This window comes from Pan troglodytes, chromosome 1 (assembly GCF_028858775.2).
Source record: "Pan troglodytes isolate AG18354 chromosome 1, NHGRI_mPanTro3-v2.0_pri, whole genome shotgun sequence".
Classification (NCBI taxonomy): Eukaryota; Metazoa; Chordata; class Mammalia; order Primates; family Hominidae; genus Pan; species Pan troglodytes.
The window spans coordinates 161,278,279-161,301,509 of record NC_072398.2 but is presented as its reverse complement, the minus strand read 5'-3'; the positions used below and the strand labels follow the sequence as shown (position 1 = coordinate 161,301,509).

Here is a 23,231-nt window from a genome sequence, read left to right as displayed (position 1 = left end):
AACAGAACCTATAGAATGTATGTGTATGTATATAGAGAGATTTATTTTAAGAAATTGGCTCCCATGATTTTGGAGACAGGCAAGTCCAAAATCTGCAGGATAGGCTGATAGGCTGGAGACCTAAGGAGGAGTTGACATTGCCATTCAAGTCTAAGAGCTATGTGCTAGCAGAAATACTTTCTATAGAAAGGTTGGTCTTTTTCTGTTAATGCCTTCAACTGAGTAGATGAGACCCACTCACATTATGCAGGGCAATCTATTTTACTCTAAATCCACCAATTTAAATGTTAATCTCATCCAAAAACACCCTCACAGAAACATCCAAAATAAGATTTGACCAACTATATGGGCACCATAGCCCAGACAAGTTGACACATAAAATTAGCATCACAAGTGTCTTTTATTTTTATTTCCTAAATCTGACAACTCTATTTCAGGGGGTCTGAACTGAGTTGCTAAGGGTTTAAATTGCTCCCATAGTCAATCTCTTTCTTTCTTTAACAATATGAAACTGGCACTATTTAACAGTACTTTGCGTTTTAGTTTTCTATTGCTTTCAGAAGCAAGCATATATTTTTTAAACATATTTTCTTAAATGTCTCATGAGGTTTCACATGAGAGATATGAAATCAATAAGTTCTGAGTCTTCCAAAGGCCTACATTGCTCAAGCAAATCATGTCCATTCTCTGTTTCCTGGGTTCGATAATCCCATCCTGGAAAAAATTTCTCATGAAGTCACCATCAAACCCAAGCCTGGACTTGATCTCTTATTGTTCTGTCTGCCTTTTCCAAGGCCTCTTGTAACTTGCCTCATCTTACTGCATTTCCCCTAATTCCTGAGATTTCTAGAGTGTTCCCTTAGGGCAAGGCAATTACATGTATCCTCACCTATAATAATTTTATCACTTTGAAACTCATCTCAGAATGCTTTAAATTTTTTTTATCTTTTGCCTTCTTATATCTGCTCAAGTTTCCTGGACATTTGATATAGTGTCATCATTCTTCATGCTGTAATTCTCTAATTGCTCTCACTCTGGACTTGTTATCCATAGCTTTAAAAAGCTGATTTTCCCTGATTTTTTTCTCCTCTTGGAGATTCATTCCAGACATTCCACACTGCTCTCTGAATTTCTGTTTCTCAGCTTCCGTTAGATATCTTTAGGCTTCAGTCACAATTTTTTGACCTGGTGATATGGTTTGGATATTTTCTTCCCTCCAAATTTCATGTTGAAATCTGACCTTCAAAGTTAGAAGTGGGCCTAGTGGTTGGTGTTTGATTCATGAGGGTAGCTCCCTCATGAATGACTTGGTGTTGTTCTCATGATAAAAAGTGAGTTCTTGCTCTGAGTTCACATAAGATCTGGTTGTTTAAAAGAGTGTGGTACCCCTACCCACCCCCCCACTTCCTCTTCCTCCTTCTCATCATGTGATATGCCAGTTCACCCTTTGACTTCCACCATGATCATAAGCTTCTTGAGGCCCTCACTAGAAGCAGATGCTGGCACCACGCTTCTTGTACAGCCTACAGAACCATGAGCCAAAATAAACTTCTTTTCTTTATAAATTACTCAGCCTCGGGTATTCCTTTATAGCAACACAAATGGACTAAAACAGAAAACTGTTATTGAGGAGTGGAGCATTGCTATAAATATACGTTCAGAACTGGATAATAGGCAGAGATTGGAAGAGTTTGGAGACCTTGAAAGAAGACAGGAAGATAAGGGAAAATTTGAAACTTTTGAGTGGCTTGTTAAGTATTTGTGACCAAAATGCTAATAGAAATATGGATAGTGACATCCAAGCTGATGAAGTCTCAGATGGAAATGAGGAAATTATTGGGAACTGGTATAAAGGTCACCTATGTTATGTCATAGCAAAGAACTTGACTGCATTGTGTCCATGCCCTAGGAATATGGGGAAGTTTGAACTTCTGAGTGACGACTTAGAGTATCTGGCAGAAGAAATCTATAAGCAGAAAAACATTCAAAATGTGGCATGGCTTCTTCTAACATCCTATCATCAGATAAAAGAGCAAAGAAATAACTTAAATTTGGAACTTATAATTGAAAGTGAAGCATAGCATAAAAGTTTAGAAAATTCACAGCCTGGCCATGTGATAGAGAAGGAAAGGCTATTTTTAGGAGACGAATTGAAATGAGATTCAAAGCCACCACCTGCTAGAGAGCTTTGCATGACTAAAATGGAGCCAAGCACTAATAGCCAAGAAATGGGAAAAAGGCCTGAAAGGCCATCAGAAATCTTTGAGGCAGACCCTCCCATCATAGGCCCAGAGGTCTAGTGAAAAAGAATGGTTTCAGGGACCAGGCCCAGGCCCTTGCTGCCCTGTGCCACCTCAAGGACATAGCTCCCCACATGCCAGCCGCTCTGGCTTCAGCCTTAGCTTAAAGGGTCCCAAGTACAGCTTGGACTGTCACTTCAGAAGGCACCAACCATAAGCTTTGGTGGCTTCCATGTGGTGTAAAGTCTGCAGCTGCACAGAATCCAAGAATGAAGGAAGCTTGGCAGCTTCCACCTAGATTTCGGAGGATGTATGGGAAATCCTGGGTGTCCAAGCAGAAACCTGCTGCAGAGACAGAGGCCCTGCAGATAGTCCCTACTAGGGCAATCCCAAGGAAAACTGTGGAGTCAGAGTCCGCACTGGAGCACTGCCTAGTGGAGCTGTGGGAATTGGGCCACTGCCCTCCAGACCCCTGAATGTTAGAGCAACTGGCAGCTTGTATCCTTGGCCTCAACAAGCTACAGGCACTCAACTCCAACCTGTAAGGGCACCCACAGGAGCTGCATCATGCAAAGCCACAGAGGTAGAGTTGCCCAAGGAGTTGCCTTGGGAGCCTGCCCGGCACAACAGTGTTCCCAATTTGTGGGACATGGAGTCAAAGATTGTTTTGGAGCTTTAAAGTTTTAAGTCTGCCCTGCTGAGTTTCAGACTTGTGTGGAACCTACTGCTCCTTTCTTTTGGCTGATTTCTCCCTTTTGGAATGGGAAAGTTTACCCAATGCCTATACCAACATTATATCTTGGAAGTAAATAACTTGTTTTTTTAATTTACAGGCTCATAGGAGTCTCAGATGGGACTTTGAACTTTGGACTTGGGACTTTTGAATGATGCTGGAATTAGTTAAGACTTCTGAGGACGATCAGGAAGTGATGATTGTATTTTTCAATGTGAGAAGAACAAGAGATGATGTGGAGGGACAGGAGTGGAATGATATGGCTTAGATATTTTCTCCCCTCCAAATCTCATGTTGAAATGTGACCTCCAGTGTTTAACATGGGCCTAGTAGATGTGTTTACGTCATGGGGCAGATTCCTCATGAGGCTTGGTGCTGCCCTCGTGATAATGCATGAGTTCCTGCTCTGAGTTCATGTGAGACGTGATTGTTTAAAATCACTCTCTCTTGCTTCCACTCGTCATGTGATATGCTAGCTCTCATGTTGCCTTCTGCCATGATTATAAGCTTCCTTAAGACCTCACCAGAAGCAGATGCTGGCACCACACTTCTTGTACAGCCCACAGAACCATGAGCCAAAATAAACCTCTTTTCTTTATAAATTACCCAGCTTCAGATATTCCTTTATACGAATGCAAATGGACTAACACATCTGATAATAGCTGAAACATCTGCTTTTCTACCTTCCTTTTTAAGATCAATCAGATCTGGGTCTATCCTTTTGCTTTTAATATCTGTTTCTTTCAAGCATCAAGATTCCATTCTCTATTTCATGGCTATCTAATTTGTCTCATAAAATCTCTGTTTCTCATAAGGAAATCTCTCTTTTCCTCCAAAGTAATCAACTAGTTTTTCTATTTTTTTTATTTTTTTTCTCACTTCTTCCATTCTAATAAGAAAACTAAAACATGCCTCTTTCACACAACTGCAATTCCTCCTGGATATTTTACACAAACTCAATTCTTAAAATCCAGGTGCTCCAAACACAGCCTTTATTCTTTCTCTTCATAGCCTTTAAGTGTGCAATAATTTTAATAACTTGTTTGTTACCTTTTTCAATTCCACTGAAGATAGAGTAGATTCTCTGTGTAGTAAGCACTTGCAACTGCTTTTCATGTTTTTTAATCAGATTCACTACCCCACTGTGGGCAAAACCATAATAAGTGTTCTCTGAGTTACAAGACCACGGACAGTGCTTGTGTGATAACACAGTTCAAAGATCGAGATCAAACTGCAGTAGCTCAGCCAGTAGCTACTCAGGCCAGCAGGGCCTATACGCTAATGATAAAATTGTCCCATCTGCCCCAAAACAACTATTTGCTTAGGAATAAAACTGCTATGCCCTACAATAAACCCCAAAGTCAAAATCTTGCGTAGCTAAAGCTGACAGCCCATAGCCCCATGCCCTAGTTTCGCTAAAAATGTCTCCAGGTGTTATTTGAGTCACCAAAATCTACTTTGTGTCTATTTATGTTCATTAGTGATAAAACTGATATTGGAGGAGGTGGTTTAAGTGCATGGCTACAAGGATCTTCCTAAGACTTAGTGCATCTAGCCTCATCCCATGGGGCTTACTGCTGTACAACTGAGGCCTTGGAGGCAAAACCAAATATCCTCAGGTAGACTCCAGAAGAAAGATAGGGGAAGTGTCTGAGCTTTGCATCTGTGCTCACATCTTCAGACCCTGCCAATCAGACAATTCCTTAAACATTTGTGAGAAAGAAAAAATGGGGCAAGAGTTCAGGAAGTTTAGGGAAAGTGCCTCCTCTTGAAGCCTGAGAAGTGAGCAACAAGTCTGTCCTCTCCAACAATACTCCAGTGGCATTTATAACTATCCGCAAGCTCTGACAGAAGTTTTTGTGGACTCAGTCTGCCATGATATGACTGCACATCAATATCTAGAACACCGGTTCTGGATTAAAGTCCAATCGAGAGAGCCTCTCTTGATAAGACTTGCATATATTCAAGGCACATAATCTCATGAAGATTGCCCTATTTTAGCTTAATTTAGTTTTCAACCCCCAGCACTTTCTTATACTGATGACAGTCTATCTGATATTTGACAAAAATGATGCATTGCCAAAACATGTAATCCAGAATGTCTTCCAAATCATGCCCCAGAAAGCAATGGCTCTCGCCAAAGCTACAATTAACTAAATGAATAAGAAGCTTCCCGTAATCTTATAGAGAAACCCATCTAGATCTCCTTTTATTATTTCTGCTTCCTAGGAATATCCAGATAACTGAACAAAATTTCTAGTACCCTTCCTCACCCCTGCAACCAGGCTCATGGCATTCTCCTTCTATTCTAGACATCCCAGTATGTATAACCGAGAGTTTGAACAACCATATTTCATGACACAATTAAGATGTAACTGTATTTTCATTACCTTCTGTGCATTGAAAGGGGGATAGTCTTACCCTGCCTTGATATCATTAATTCATCATTAGGTAATAAACAGCCTTGTGATTGCTTTAATTCACAAAACATGGTCTCAATGTTGTTATTAGACTATCTCAGTCCAAATTATTGGTCAATGCTTTAGTCTTCATTCAAATTTTAGATTTTTCCTACCTCACTCACCTTCCCATCTGTAACTCTCTGTCTGTCTGACTTTAAGCTATAAAGTATAGTCAAACTTACTCCTATCCCTTTTGCCTTCTCTCTGACTTCTTTGCTACCATTTCAGAGCTCCTTGAGATTTATATATACTTTAAGTTCTAGGGTACACGTGCACAACGTGCAGTCTTGGTGGGACTGTAAACTAGTTCAACCATTGTGGAAGACAGTGTGGCGATGCCCCTTGAGATTTGAAAAAGGAGCTGGAGACACTTCGTGGAGAAAGGGAAGAACTTACCTGGCTAGAGGACTTGCCCATCTCTGAGAGAAAGTTCAAACTACTGTGAGCTATTATCATGGCTTTTCTTAAGAGAATCGCAACCGAGTGTGGTGGCTCACGCCTGTAATCCCAGCACTTTGGGAGGCTGAGGCAGGTGGATCACAAGGTCAATAGATCAAAACCATCCTGGCCAACATGGTGAAACCCCATCTCTACTAAAAGTACAAAAATTAGCTGGGTGTGGTGGTGCACACCTGTAATCCCAGCTACTCGGGAGGCTGAGGCAGGAGAATCACTTGAACCCGGGAGGCAGAGGTTGCAGTGAGCCAAGATTGTGCCACTGTACTCCACCTGGTGACAGAGCAAGACTCCATCTAAAAAAAAAGAGAGAGAATCCCTTCAGTGGCAGAACTTCTTTCCTGACCTCTGCAGATACATCTCTGTTTTGAATGTCCTTGCAACTCCTTCAGTAGCATCTAGAAATTCAATATGTGTCTCCAAGTTTTTGCCTGTGGGGTTCACGTGTCCCTCCAGGCAGCTTACTGAACAGGGCCAAAGATGGCCCCACACAAGTTATCTCCTCTGTGTGGCCTACTTCTGATGGACAGGAAAACTCGCACATTTTTTGCTTTCAGCATGGAGATAAATCCTGATGCAGCCGGGTAGCCTCCCATAACCCACTGACATCCTGAATTACTTCTCTAAGTGTGAGCCAAGCACCAGTCTTTTATGTTTTCAACTGCAGGGAATTTATTTCCAGCTGGCTGAGGGGTCCTATGGAAGCCTTTCTCACTAAACTGAAGTAGTACAGGGTAGCATCATTGACTTCACCCCTGGGTGGAAAATGTACTCATGTTATGGTAATAGCTTTTGGGGAGATGTTCCTTCACAAATTCACCTTCTTTTTCAACATTCTGATCCCTCTTAAATCAGTGATCTAGGGGTCCAAAAGGTACAGATCTAGGGATCCAAAAGGTGTGGACCTGAACTTAGCTAGCACAAAACAGTCAGGAGTGCTTTAGGTTGTAGATCCTGAAGCCAAACTGTCTGTGTTTGGGTGATAGTTTTATTACTTACTAGCTGTGTAACTCAGGCAAGTCACTTAATCTTCCTCGCCTCAATTTCCTCTTTGGAAGCAACAGTAAGTATTGAGTTAATGTATGTAAAGCATTTAGAACAATTCCTGGCATATAGCAAACACTATGTAACTATGTGCTATTAGTATTCCTTTGTAAATTCTTCATATATTGATCTGGCTTTCTTACTCCCTTTACTGAAATCTGTATTTTAACACCCTGTAATACTTATAGTATCCTGTTCTTCTACTGGCCTAGCAGAATCCCACATTAACCTTCATGTCTCCTTCCTCACAGCATAGGACAGGAATGTGATAGATTTCCATCTACTGTGAGGCTGGCCTCGCTATTTTATAGAATAGCAATGCTAGCCCCAAAAGAAAATGACGTAGGAGCTTAGAAACACACCCAGCTACCTCAGTCAAGCCAAGGGGGAAGAGAGGACCAAGAGAGGAAGAAAGGAACAGGGATCCAGAAAATTACAGGGAACTTGGTTATAGGAGTTTGTGTTTATTCTCTCTCAGTTGCCACCATTAATATGACTCAGTTCCAAAGTTTGAAATTACTATGTCCCCATTTCAAGTTTATTTCTCAGCAGAGAAATAATGTGATCAGCCCAAGACCAGGGTCATGTTGTGCTGTATATCAAGGCCATTCCAGAAAGAAGAAATCCTTGCATGTCAGACAACCCGTCAGTAGTCCACTGTAGCTCTGAGCCCATGACTGTCCTGCGCCCCCTTGTGACTTCCTCACTGTTGTTAACCTTATGCATCCTTAATTTCAAACCTGCACCAGCCCTAGCTATGAAACTACAAGTGATTGCATTAGGTTCAAGATATTTTTTAAATTCTACTAAATAAAACTGTACTTTTGGCCTTAAAATTATGGATGAAGGGTACAGACCAAACCTCAATAAACTCCTCTCTAAATTGTCAAATCAGATGTTACATATAAGGTACTAAAAAGTACCCTAGAAGAACATATCAGTGAGAATACCAACACATTTCAGATGTTACAGGCTCATTGAAGTAAATGTGTATAAAAATTCCTACCCACCCCAAGCAGAAATACTATTCATAGAATATTGTGCTGTTCATTTTTCTTCACTAGACCCTTAGGTCGGTGGAAACACGGACTGTGATCTGTTGCATCCATGTGTATCACACACACTGAGCCCAGTGCCTGACACATGGAGATGCTCGATACATACTTGCTCATTGAATGACTGAATTAGTGAATAGGGCAAAAGACATTTTCATTTAAAAAAAACCATACACTTCCATTTTTGTTCTCATCTCCCATATTAAATGAAAATGAAAGTCATTATAATGATAGCATTTTAAAGTCAGATATATTTATGAATTCGTGTTCCTTGACATTTATTGATGAACCCATTAATGACTAAAACTCTATTTCACATGAGACTGTTTTTATATGTGGAATATGTAAGTCTTCCTACGAAATAAAAGTCCTGAAAACAAGGAATGCATTCTAGCCTCTTTGGAAGATTCTCTGGTTTTATTAAATTAAAGAAAACTTAACTATTTAATCAGAGCATGGTATTTTAGAAACAGTTGACTTAATTTACTTTCAAATTAGTGCACAGAGGATATTCATAACTAACAATTTAAAAATCGTATCACTAGTGTTATACAAGCTAAAGGAAAGATTCCATTTTACGTATTTAAAATGCTTGAGTTGATGGTGTGTCCATGCGGTATAAAGTTCAGAAAGTCTTTGCATTAATAATTTTTAAATTCTGTTTTTAAGTTATTTACATTTTTATAACAATATCCGAAAACAAGGCATTGTGTTTTATTTTCTGCAAGTTTGAACACCTTCTAGTCAAAAGCAAAACCAAATACTTCCTTTTTAATTTTAAAAGCAAAAATATATGTGACATTTGTGCCACTTGGCCACATGCCCAGAGAATGAATAATGTTACCTATCTGCTCGTGGGTCATCACACACCGTATTTAATCAAGAACATATTTTCACCTATAGTATTTGACATGTCACATGCCTATCAGTTTACTGTCAAGCAAGACAGAACACATCATCAAGTGCATCAGTTCTTACTGCTCTCTTTTGGAACACAGCACTGCAGATGACAGTAAACATGACAGCTTTTGTGATCAGCAACATTTTTGTGGCATCTTGTTATTAGTAACACTTTGGCTAGACAGTATTTCCAGGGATAATCCATGGTAGAACAATCGTTCCTGCATCATTGACCACAAAATGATTTTTAAGCCTTTTCTGAGGCTTTTTCTTTTCAGATTTTTTTTCTCTCTTTGGCCAAACTCTTAACTAACTTTGTTATAAAATTAATTGGGAAGGGGAAAAAATGGGAAAGAGACCATTAAGACTAACTTTTTAATTCTTGACATGGAGGCTATTCAGCAACTTTTAAGAGCCACAATGTGTATGGAAGTATCCAATCAAGAATAAGTGTGGTAGAGAGGGGGACCTAAAAGACAAATATAAGTGATGGAAAAATGATTTTTGATTGAATATACAATTCTAGCACTTTGGGAGTTTATTATTAAGATGAATATTTTTGATGAGATGTGAAATATAGATAGTATCCTAGGCACAAAATAATATTACTTAGTAGCCATAAGGACTTTTATGTGTTTTTTTCTTTAATCAATAGCAGTCAGGAAAGGGTGAGCAGTTTTATGACAAACCATTATTCAGATGTGTTTTCTTCTCCTAGGATCAATTGCACTGTTTATTACATGGACGTAATTAAGCAAAGTTCAGCAGGTGACTTGTTCTCTGGCTCACTGATCTGTCTGCAGAGTCCAGCCTTTAATTACTTAATGTTTTTAGTTCTTATGAGACCCTAGAACAGTCTGAAGAGAAAACAGTAAAATTTTATATGAATTTTACCTCAAAATACATTTTACTTTTACATCAAACAATGAAAACACATTTCACTTTTACCTTGTCCTGACTTATTTTTTCTTGAAAAATTTCACAGGACTGAGTCTCTCCTGGGATCATTTTCTTAAATTATAAGTAGTAAAATTAAATAGATTATTTGCTTTCAACAATTGTTCAATATTTCAAGATAAAAATAAATCTAGTTTTACTTCATTTCATAAAAGTAATACTATAGTTTTACATTTCTATGACAAATCTAAGTATTTTAGATAAATTTTTAGATTTCCTAGAACTAATTTACTCTAAGACTTAGCAAAATTTTGTTTCATTTCATATTTTTATTCAGAGTAATGGGACCATGAGAATTGAGGAAGAAGATTGTATTACACTTATACTGTACTAGCTGGCTAGTTTATCAAAGGAAATATTACTTTAGAGCTATTTATAATTTGTATTATTACATATCTATATATCTATTCTAAGAACAAATTTACATTTCTGATCTATAAATCAGAAATTAGGAAACCTTCAACAGTTACGTAATTGTTGCTTCAAACTCATAAGTTATTTAAGTATGTTTGCCGGTGTGTGTACATATAGCATGTATATGATGTTTATATTAATATGTATTTGCTTCACTTTGAGGTTTGCCTTTTAATTAACAATCCTTCCTAGTTAAAGAATATCAACAAAAAAGTATGCATAGGTAGATAGTGCAGATAATAATGTAGTCAACTTTATCACTGTTCTTTATTTTATCTAAAGCGTTTACCATTTCTTTCAGAAACTTGAAAAAGGATTTGGTCAGCGTTCTTATTTATAGGTGTTCTAGGTTCCAAGATACATACATCAACAGATTAAATACCTTTAAGATTTTTGTAACAAAATTAATGTGCTTCTTTGTAACAGATAAAGAAAATTTATAACCTATACTTTTCCTTCATTGCCTGTCTTCCAGGAACCACAAATATACACTCGGTGCTAAGTCACAATAGATATATAAGTTTTGTGATAAGTTATCTTTTTCTTTTCTTTTTTAACTTAAAACTAGTTTATAAAAGACTTTTTTCCACTTAAAACTGGTTTTTGTCTATCTTTTATTATGTCTCTTCAATTTTTTGAAGGAGATAAAGGGAAATACAATTATAACAAAATAAAATGTCTGTTTGTGTGTACACTTTATTCATTAGTTCAGTAGGCAGTTACCGACCCCATGATATGTGCACAGTTTTTAATCAGGTGCTTTAGGTAGACTGAATCTCTTCTGATCTTAAGGAATAATCCATCCAGCTTCCATTTCCTCATCAATAAAATGAGAAATATATTACTACTTCCTAGTGACTTCCGTTGTAAGTTTTTAATGTTCTAGAATGGCTTTTGTATGTAGACTATTTATGGCTATTCACAATTTTTAATTTTTATTTCATGAAAGTTAACATTTTTAACTGAAATCTAGTATTTTAGTATGTTTACAGGGAACATACTAAATTATTATTCTGTTTATAAATATGATCAGTTTTAATAATCACTTTATAACTTTATTATTTCCAGACTTTGTTGAAAAATCTTTTATTTTCTTCATAAATCTAATACATTGTATCTATTTATTAAGCACTTCAAGCCCAGATATAACAAGCAAAATATCCCCAAGGACTAAAACCACTCTTGTAAATCTAATCAATTATATTTATAAATATAGTAAATTTCAAATTATCTTAAGTATTACAATACAATTGTTAGCCAATGAAATAAAATTCTCCTACATATTTCAACTACAAATCAAAATTCAATAATTTATTTCTCATTTCATTTGTAATCACATGTCCTCATACCCTAAAACCAAATTCCTTTAAATATTATGAACACTTTAAAACACCATTTATAGATTTGTTCCTACATTAAACCCAAAATTATTTCTGTAAAATGTTTTCTTTATTATCTCAATTTCTAATTTGTAAACTTTCCCAAGATTAGAAAGACACTGTTACCCACTTCTTCTTACACAACCTTTACCATTGTAATAATAAGTAATCCCCAAAACTCAGTGTTTACAACAACAAAAGTTTATTTTTCACTACAATTACTTGGCTCCATATTGGCTAGGGCTCTGCTCTACCTTCTCTTTGTTCCAGAATTTAGAAAGAAAATGAAGCCCACAGCTGTCATTTGCCACAGAGGGAAGAGGACTCTGGTAGAAGCACAGCAGAGCTCTTAAAGCTTCTCCTTGGCTTGTATTCCATTAGCCAAAGTGAGTTGCATTGTCTAGCTAACATCATTGGGACAGGATGTGTAATCCTTCTGTTGAAGTCAAAATAAAACATAGAGATAGGCCTCTAAATTAAACATTTTCTTTGAGAGTCACAGACTTGCAATCCAGGGCATACACACAGATGAGGGTTATCTTCAGTATGTCTGAAGAACAAAGAAAAGGTTTAGAGTTTTATTAAAAAGAGAAGCATTTTGGAAGAAATCTTGACATTAGAGAAGAGTGGTAAGTGAGGATGGTAGGTAAAACTAGCTCTAGAGTCATGGCAGGTTGTTTCAACAGCTACTACATAAAACTGGTATTTGGGTTACAGGAGGCCATTTCAGCAGCTGGGCTTGAGAAAAACTCAGTTATTGAAGATGGTGCTATATGCCCCAAGTGTTTTATCTCCCAGGCCCCTAGACTCTGATTTTGGATATGACCAGAATGACCTAATTTGTATGGTTAATTTTTAACACTCCCAGAGGTAGGAACATCCATACAGATGAGCTTGATAGTATAAAGAAATGCTTCAAATATTTTTGATCAATCAATGCATTCTGCCACATCTTCCCTCCAAAAAATAGATGGTCATATCATTACCTGATTATTTCTTATATGAATTTGTAACCTAGCACACAGGATGCAACTCTCTTCTTTTCATAATTTCTTTGCTGCCTGATTGAATGCTGAATTATTTTCATGCATTTGTCTGGCTCTATATTCAAGTTAATGGCCTTTTCTTGAGGCTTAAATTAAATAATGTAAATGAAAGCATCTACACACCCTTAGCAAATATAAGTAGGTGTGTATTATTTCTTGTTCTTTTGTTTCCAGCTTCAACTTTACTGATTCCATTTTGCTTACATAGTTCTGTGGTTCTTGTTCAGGTCCAACTATCTTGAGCAAAATCACTCACCTGTGCATGGATAAGAGGAATTTTGCTGTCCTGTCCTCAGTTACTCTTGAGTGTTCCAGTCATTTTGACCTCAGAAACAGAGTCTAGCATTCGTCACTTACACCCAACCTTCTGACAGCTCTAGAAATTATATTCTCATTCATGCAGCCTTTTCACATTGGGCTTTTTAGAGACTAGATCACACTGTTTTCTCATAGTACACTAATTGTTGACAATCAACAACCTGCAAGTCATTTTCACACATGGCCTTAAGAAATATTTCATTCATCCTATAATGTATTTGTGTACTGTTTTTTTAAAGCTGCAAGACTAATCTAACTAGCGTGATTATAGAAGGATTTGAAATTCAGGCAGAGGAGATAAGATTTAATGATGTAGGAAATAGACAATAATTGAGTTTCTGAGGCAGGAAGCAGGAACACAGCATGGTGTCATTATCACAGTGTGGTAGAGTATGGGATTTATGTCAGACTTTCCTGTATTGGAATTCTGTCCCCACCAACATGGCCACAGCTTCCCACCCATTAACGAAGAACACACTACCTATGTCATAGAGATGTTTTTATTCATTGATTCAACAAATCTCAAGTGGTTCCTACTTTGTATTTGATGTTGATGAATAAAATAAATTCGGTTCTGGGCCTTATGATGCTCACAGTCTAATGACAAATACAGAAAATATACAAAAAAGGATAAAATTACCAGTAAACAATTGTGATAAGGAATCAGAAGGAAAGAAACAAGTTTTAGAGTGTGGTAGGATGTGTCTTTAAGTTGAGCAATAAGGGAATTAAGGGTCTAAAATGATGATGATTAATGAGGAATAAATAAAAGTTTCTGTAGCTGTTGAGAATCCTCCCATGTCCATTTGATCCTTGTTATTCCAGTCATGCCATGGCATGTAAGTGCAGACACTGTCATATCTGCCTGAGAACAGTCTTTCAGCTTGTGTTCAATGCAGCCTGTAAGTACAGAGGAGAGAATGCCCCCAGATGCAGCCTTCCATTATTGACAGATGGGAGTAGAAGAATAAATAGCCAACCCTCTTCATCCCTCTGTTGAGTCACCCTGAGGCATATTCCACAGTGTCTGTCAGCATCTGCCCGCAGAATAGAGCCTCAGTTACCCAGATTGGTAATCTGCTTTATTACGCGCCAATTTCTGGCTTCCTTTCCTTCCCTGTTTTATTTCTTTACTCTTTTATTGGTGTTTCCCGGCATTCCCTCCCAAAAAAATTATTTATTCTCAACTCTGTCTCAGGCAGTCTGAGGCAGGGGAAACCAACCTGATAAAGATATAATCTCTAATCACCTAGGATAATATCTAGAATAAAATATGCATTCAGTAAATGCTAATTTTCCTTTTCCTCACTCTTGTTTCCTTGCCCCCAAGTCAAACATGCATAATAAAAATGTTTTAGAAAGTCATCTCTAGACTAGATTATAGTCTTGGAGGTAGGTAAAGTTAGAGTCATAGAGACTCGTGAGGAAGCAGACTCTTGCTTTAGAACTAATGAAGTGCAATAAAGACCCAGACAGACCAAGGTGAGATGCAGATTTCATTTTGTTATAATGGTCAGTTTATGACTCCTCTGTATCCTTCACTGCACATTATATACTCTGCTGAACCACATGGTTCTAACGGGTGGTATAAGAGAGTACTCGTTTTGCAAAGAAACCCTTGAGTATCCTTTATATACACTATTAGGCTAACAAAAGTAGGCTGAGAGATCGGTCATGTTCAGTAAAATTGGTCAGAGCTTCACCAGTCCTTCTGCCTTATCTGGCATTCTTAGAAGTACCAAGTGGAAATGTAGAAGGGCCTCTGATGTCCATCAGCACCCTTAAAGCCACAATATATACGTATGACACATAAAACCTAAGTAAAAACAATGTGTTTGCTATATATATAAGTGAATTTTCAAGTCAAGTATTTCTGTCTTCTCTTCCAATTCATTTCCCACCTTTAAGCTATCCTTCAGCAGTCCCTATTGGATGTTGTAAAATTTAAAAATTAATTTCCTACCAGAGTCTACAAGGACTGATCTCCCCCATCTATTACTGAAACCCCCTCCTTCATGCTTATTAGGCTTAGGCATACTGACCATCAAGTTCCTTAAAATATGCCACATACCTTAGTGCCTTTTTGAACGTTGTTTCTTCTCCCAGAATTTTCTTCCTTTAGGTGTTCACTAAACTGTTACCACCTCATTGAGGTCTTTATCTGAGAAGATATGTCAGTTAGTTATTACTGTAATAGTGTGTATATCAATAACAAAATTTCTGTGGTATGCAATTCTAAACATCTATTTAGGCCAAATGTGTGAGCATTGGTTGGGGGCCTGATGGTAAGGATAGACTTCACTCAGTGGTTGTGCTGATCTCATATGGGCATGTTCATGTCTGGAGGTCAGCTGATCTAAGGAGTCTCTGTTGGTACAACTCCGCTCCATATGTCGCTCATATTCCTCCTAGGACCAGCGGGCTAACCTGGACAGGTTTCTTTTACAGCCTTTATGTGTGGCAGAAATGGAACAATGTGAGCAGAAACACACAAGACCTTTTAAGGGATAAATTGAGAACCGGTCCACCATTACTTCCACCTATTTTATTGACTAAAGCAAGTCACAAAGCCAAACCCAACCAACATCACTGGTATATTCCTTCTATGAAAATAAGGGGGGGATTAAATATTTCTGAAATATTATCCGATCTACTACAAAAAGTCTCCCCTGTTACTTCAGTTCAGAGCACTCAGATTGTTCCCTTCAAAGCAATTGTATTTTCTGTAACTATTTGGTTAGTGTCTGTCTTGCTCATGAAACTTTGTATTAGACAGGAAAGAATAGACTATGCAGTGGTAAGAAATTAAACTCCAAAATTAAACTCCAAAATAACATAGTAAATTTTATTTCTCCTTCATGTCACAGTTCAGTGCAGATTGAGAGGCTCTCATTTGTAGCTATGCCAACTGGGTATTTGCAGCTTACCAGGGAAACAGAGGATAAAAAGATCACAAGATTATATTTTTCCAGGGTCAGGCCTAGAAATAGTTTTTATTATGTTCACCCATCATTGACCAAACTTTCAGTCACATGGCCACAGTCTAGCTGTAGTAGGAGGTGGGGGCAGAAAGAATCAATCTTCTTATGTACTAGGGGAGAAAAATTGGTGTGGTGAACACAGCTTTGTTTTTGTCAGGACTATGGGGTCTTTGATGACAAGAGTCTTCTCTAGCTCCATAGCGCCTAGCAAATGAAGCTCTTAATTTGTTCAATGAATGAATGAATGCTATCTGACTCGAAAGTCAGGTTTTACATCTATGAAAAGAGAATAAAGATACATGCCTAACAAACAGAATCATTACCAAGATTTAAGAAATACTCTGTATGTTAGAGAGTTGTGTTATAGGAAAGACAGGCTCTCTGGGGCCTCTTTCAGTTTATGACTTCACTTCTGTTTCAAAAATGCATAAGAAATATTGAGTATGAGTTATAGTTTGTAATAATGAAAAATTATTGATTTATGCAACTATGTGTGTGGATATAGGAAGCAAGACTTTTTAAGTTTATTTCTTATGATAATGGTAGGGAGAGGGAAAATTATTGATTTATACAACTATGTGTATGGATATATGAAGCAAGACTTTTTAAGTTTCATTTCTTATGATAATGGTAGGGATGATCTAGAAAAAAAGTCAACCAGTGTGGTGTCTTACACCTGTAATCTTAGCACTTTGGGAGGCCAAGGCAGGTGGATCATGAGGTCAGGAGATCAAGCCCACCCTGGCTAACACAGTGAAACCCCATATTTACTAAAAATACAAAAAAATTAGCCAGGTGTGGTGATGGGTGTCTGTAGTCCCAAGGTACTTGGGAGGCTGAGGCAGGAGAATCACTTGAACCCTGGAGGCGGAGGTTGCAGTGAGCCAAGATCATGCCACTGCTCGCCAGCCTGGGCGACATAGCAAGACTCCGTCTCAAAAAAAAAAAAAAAAAAAAAAAAAAAAAGAAAGAAAGAAAGAAAGAAAGAAAAAGTGTCAAGACAGGATACCCAGAGCAGAGAAAGGCAGAAACAGTGGCCCAGTTTAGCTCAGAGTCTTCACTACAGCTTCAGGGCTTCCTTCTCTTGCCAGCAGCAACCAGCAAAGCAGTTTTGTACTGTCTATTCCTCCCTGTAGGGTTTACAGATTTGGAGATGGGTGCATGTTTAAAGGTAACAATGAAAGCTTTATAGATATCTACAGTCTCTGTTGTTTTCATTTTCTGTCTTTTACTTACTGGGCTTAAGGCAAAACCATGTGCATGAAAGAAACTTGAAGAATCTTGGTTTTGTTTCCTGAAATTTAATTAAAATGTAGTAAAGTGGATAAAATGCTTGGAATATCTAAGGCAGTGACCCATCAGAAGCCCTTTATGAACCCCTAGATTGTACTGAGTGGCCCTCTTCCGGATTCCTATGATACAATGTGTACACATCCAAAATAGCACTTCTCAGATTATATTTAAATCTGTTTTAGATCCCTGCCCCTCAAAGATAAGCTCTTCTGCAGGGCTTATTCATATTGCATCCCAGAGCCCACACTGACTAGATAACCAGAACTTAGTCTCAATTTGGAATTCTCTTTTCCCTTTTAGTTTCTGAAGACATTTATATATAGACTTTAAAGACCTGCTTTTAAATTCAAGTGACTCCTAGGGCTTACTGCAAAAACGTTCTTTGCTCCACCCAGATCTCACAAGTCCAGTGTTGAGTGTATGGCCTCATGCTTTCTGGAAAGCCCTCCAACTCTCATTCTTACAGGTTGAGCAGCTGTAAGATGTAACAACAAATCCTAATGAATCTCTGAAGATATTGGTGACCTTCAAAATATAGTAAATTCTCCCTTGCTGAGGATGGCTGTGGTGTAATTTTTCCTAAAATGATAAACTGAGTGTGGCTGTTTAAAATTTCTGTCAAACCTGTAATTCAATCTAAATATGCTCTCTATCATAATTCTTGCTTGGAGTAATGCTTATCACATTTCTTTGATATGCAGTGCCTGTACTTCAACAGCTCCTAGCACATTGTTGGCACTAAATAATCAATGACTGTTAGTGATCATGTCACAAAACACTAGAGAACATTGACCATGAGACTGAGTTAAAGTTCTTAGCCAATTCAATATCTGTTTCAAAGCATCCTTGACATTTCAAATCCCCTGAATTTTTCATTTACTCAGTAATTGAAAACCTAAATCTAAAACTGTGGTATTATCACAAGTGCCCACTGCACCCTCTGGATTCAAAAGGTTAATTTTAATGAACTTTTAAACACTTGCATTAGGCAATTTCATTTAAATATAATTGAAATGTGAAGCTGGGTAGTTGTACTGCTTGGCATTCAAATCTGGCCTATTTACCGTGTCGTCATGGCTCAAGTGCTGTAGCAACACTTGATAAATATTACAGTGTCTAGAGTCATAAACACTGATTATAAGCATAACTGAACAAGGTCTTTGCCCCTGGGAAACCATGTTTTAAGTAGGAGCTTGTACCCTAAGGACTTTTAACCATACTTTCCACTTTTGAGTAGCATGTCGGAGGTAGGTCAAACTGGAGTCAAATGCAGCTTGGGCCACAGAAAGATGTAGAAAGTTCAGGAAGTATATGCTGGTGAGAATTAGCATGTACCTAATATGCACAATGAGTGGGGGTCTTGTGTCATCATTTACATATAATCAAAGCACTGCATGAGGAGATTGTATTTCAAAAATTTTGACTAAAAATCTAGAAACCAGAAATGCCACTAAAAAGAGTTATGGCCCAAAGCAAGGAGCCTTTCAAAAGGCTTTCAAACAATACTTTCTTATATAAGTTATCTCATAAAGTCGTTTAAAATAGACTTTAACCTGGAGGCTCAGTCACTTAGCCAAGTGTACCCCCAACCAATGAGGACAGTGGTAGCACTGAGAAAAAGAACACACACACACACACGTGCGCACGTGCAAGTGCTTTAAAATTTAATTTTCTAAAGTATTTTATTTAGGAAAAAAAGGGTCAGGTGCAGTGGCTACGCCTGTAATCCCAGCAGTCTGGGAGGCCGAGTCGGGCAGATCACCTGAGGTCAGGAGTTTGAGACCAGCCTGGCCAACATGACGAAACCCTATTTCTACTAAAAATAGAAAAATTAGCCAGGCTTGGTGGTGGACGCCTGTAATCCAAGCTATTCAGGAGGCAGAGGCAGGGAGAATTGCTTGAACCCAGGAGGCAGCGGTTGCAGTGAGCCAAGATAGCACCATTGCACTCCAGCCTGGGCGACAGAGCGAGACTCCATCTCACAAAACAAACAAACCAACAACAAAAAAAGAACCATTAGGGCTAGTATTCTGGTCTCTATTATAACCAAAAGTTATTTTTATTTTTTCTTTCAGCATTAAAAATGTAATATCACTAGTGACTAAGTGTATTTGGTCTCTTATAAAAGAATAATAAAATACTGTGTTTAAAAGTATGTGTGCTTTGCTGGCTTTATTTCTCTTGTATGAAGGAGTGCAGTGATGATGTCCATATTGCATTAGCCATGGAAAGGCCCAATTTCAGCTATCTGCAAAGGAAAAAAGCAAGTCTATGCATACTTAAAATAATAACTGCTGCCTATGTAACACAAAGATCTGTTGTTCTAAATTTAGCCACATATTCCCTCCAGTGTATTGAATGGCGAATCTCCCTGAACGTGGAGGGGCATGTTTTGTTTTCAACAAAATGACAAGATTACAGACAACAAGAATGTAATAGTTTATTTTTAAGATATCACTTTCATGGATGCTGTAATAATATATTTTAGGCATATAATTTTACCTATTGTAATAAAAAATAATAATAACAAATACCCTTCTTCTAAGGAGAGTGTTTGCTCTTAAGAAGAACTTATTTTAAGGCCAGGCACGGTGGTTCATGCCTGTAATCCCAGCACTTTGGGGGACCAAAGCAGGAGGCTCACTTGAGCCTAGAAGTTCCAGATCAGCCCAGGAAGCATAGTAAGACTTGGTCTCTCAAAAAAAAAAAGTATATATATACACATTATATATATATATATATTATATATATATATTATATATATAATATATATATATATTATATATATATATATATATAAAATTAGACAGGTGTGGTGACCTTCACCTGTAACCTCATCTACTCTGGAGGCCGAGGTTGGAGGATCACTTGAGCCTGGGAGGTCAAGGCCACCAGTGAGCCGTGATTGTGCCACTGCACCCCAGCCTGGATGACAAAGTGAGACCCTGTCTCAAAAACAAACAGAAAGAGCTTATTTTACTTTTTTTTTTAACTATGAGATGTTAAGTTTGATGATTACTGCCATTTTACAGAAAAAGAAATTAAATTATCTGATTCCTGTTTTCTAAGTTGTAGGCCTATGCTACATCAAATGGTATTTAATCAGACTGTTGAATGACTGTTTCCTTAATTTCCAGCTACGTTTATGATCATTTCAGCTAAACCTTAGTTACTTGAATTACACGGAGTTGGAATCTGCATGGCATCTCGTATGAAATTGATCAAAGGGTTTGAATTCTGGGGAATAGAGATAATTGTTTAACATTAATACAGACTTTTGCCCCAAATAAGAATTTCCAGTCACAAAATGTTAATCACAATAGCTGAATGCTTGTGTATCAGACACCTAAGAGCTTTGCCTAGAAAATTTACCCAGTAATCTTGCTAATTCCTGGGACTCTCTTCTTCTCTCTCTTCTTATTCTGTCTCTTATTAATCCCAAAGCTAAACTCATCCAGCACCCTCATAACAAATATTTTGTACAATTTGCAAAAAGAGTCATATGCAGAGAGGTATGTTATATGTACTGGCCACAGCCTTACACCAATTCACCTTGCTCTCCAGGCCTTCCCTCTTCCCGGAATGAGATTCTCCTTCTGCCACTCCCAAACACATTCAACTCCCCTGAGTTACTTCTTCTACACCAAGAGGACATACTGAGGAATTTTTCCAACAATATCTAGTCTCCCTCTAGGAGGAAATTTCTTACCAACAAAAATTTGTCCAGTTTAATACATAAGCAATATTTATCAAAATTTTTAAAAGTATGAAGTGCTTATACTCTACAATATACCATCCCTGAAATTTGTTGAAATGCAAAGATAAATCATGGAGGAAAGCAGCTTATGAAAAAGTTACAGTTTAGACATTTGATGTGATGAAACATAAATAATTAGAATCTATTGACAAGTGTTATGAAAGGAAATGAGAAATGGCAATTTAGAGGACAGTGAAATATTACATACAACTGAAAGGAATCAGGAAAGGCTTCCTGGAAGAGGAATCTCGTTATCTGGACTTTGATGAGAGTGATGAAACCACAGGCAGAAATCAGTAGAAGGGCAGTCCTAGCGGGAGGAACAACATGAACAAAGATGTAGTGGGGGCCAGGGTGGGGAAGATTCCACCAGGTGTTTCAGTCTTCCTGGTTCATAAAGTATGTATTGAAAAACTGTTGTGGGTAAAGTCAGGGGCAGAGAATCACTTTTTAACTTGAATAGCAAGATTAGGAATCTGATGTTTTTTTTTAATTCTGTGAACAGTGGCAAGACCAGAAGGAGCATTTTTACCACATTAAAACCGTAATTTCTATCTCACTTTAATAATGCATTTATTATCAGGAAATTATGTCTGCCTAAACACACTATTTGCTAAGCTTTATTGATTCTAAGACTATGCATTTTGTGCAAATGAAGAATTGTATCAATTAAACATAATCTTCAGCATTTTATCTGCTATTTATATATTGTCACCGTAGCTTTTATTTTCCAAAATATCCTTTAGAGTTCCAAATTCAAGAAAAGATTTTAGTATCTAAGTCATATTGTGTAAATTGGCTTGTTTAAGTAGATCTTGAAGTTTGCAGCCTTTTGATTTCCTTTTTTAAATTTTTAATAGAACCATTGCACTAAGTAATAATGATAATCAATCCTCCCTTTAAGACTTTTAAGACATACCAGGCCCTGCCTGACTCTGGACATGAACTAGGTACTTCTCTGTCCCACTGATAAATGGAAATTCTCTATAGTCCTGACTTATACATTTAATGATTATATAGAGAGTCTTGGGTTTTACAGATATAGATATAAAGGCTCTATATTGAGTATTCAAATTAATAAATTTAAAGTACATTTTCTTTTTTATTTCCCATATCAACCATGGGATAATAAATGTATAGAATACAAATTGCAACACCAAGTTAATATGTTTATCTCCATCAGTCTCATGCAAGTCACTTTTCTAAAATACACTTAATTACAAATGCATTTGGGGATTTTGGGCTCAATTATTTTAGTTATAATGTACTGAATACATTAAGCTATGACTATATGCACATATAATAACTAACAATGTCAAAGCATTTAGTTTTGTTTTAATGATCACTGGGAATCACCAAATCAGTGTTTAAGGTATAATAGCAAGATATAAAATTTTATCGATTCAGAATAATTAGAGAAGGCAACTCTAACCTGTATGAATCTAAATTATAAAATATTTTTTAAATTTTTTTATAAATTCAAGATAAGGAAAAATACATTTTACATTTATTATTTAGTTATTAGAAATAAAATAGGCAAGAAGGAAAAGCACTGTACAAAGCATTTTTGCTTATAGGTACCAAAGTGTTGCATTAAGGAAGAATGTTGGACAACAGTATCATCCTTTTATTCCACCCTGGATTTATATACCCACAGCTCTAATGTTTAGTGGCAGTGTTTGTGGAATTATTCTTATAGGATATGTAACCTGACAATTAGGGAAGCATCTGATTAAGCTCTTCACATTCCATTCTTGCTTATTATGTTCATTTAGATGCATTTGTCAATTTATAATTGCAGTTAATTGAAATTTTTTAAATTTTCTTTTTTTTTAAAGGAGCCCGCTACATGAAAAAAAATGCAAGTCAAAGTGGTCACAACCTAGAAGTCTGCAGAGACAGGAATAACTAGCAAGTAGATACTATATTATTTTACTATGCTTAAGTATATAGAATTCAGTAGTGTTATGGGAATTTTACTCTATAATTACCAAATAGTCTTGTAATTTTAAATTTATACTTAGCAGTTTTCATGTTAACCTATATCACATCACAAAAATAATTAGGAAGAAACATGTAACTATGAATCTCAGGAAACTCATTTTCTGTCAGTAATAATGAAATTACTTTTATAAGAAACATGAATTTAAATACTGTATCCTCTCTCAGGTCTTATTTTTAGAGCCCCTAATTCAA

General features: G+C 37.0%; 1 protein-coding gene across 13 annotated transcripts in view; it reads left to right on the top strand.

The window, feature by feature from the left end:
• LRRC7 (leucine rich repeat containing 7) overlaps positions 1-23,231 on the top strand; it is a 571,260-nt gene that overhangs the window by 126,450 nt on the left and 421,579 nt on the right. Inside the window, exon 3 of one of the 13 annotated variants that reach the window (XM_063800447.1) lies at positions 22,874-22,950. The exons of the other annotated variants lie outside the window; for them this stretch is intronic. Within the exon in view, the coding sequence (XP_063656517.1) occupies position 22,950 (1 nt within the window). The 5' untranslated portion in view covers positions 22,874-22,949. The remainder of the gene's footprint in view (positions 1-22,873; positions 22,951-23,231) is intronic. 13 annotated transcript variants of the gene reach the window in all.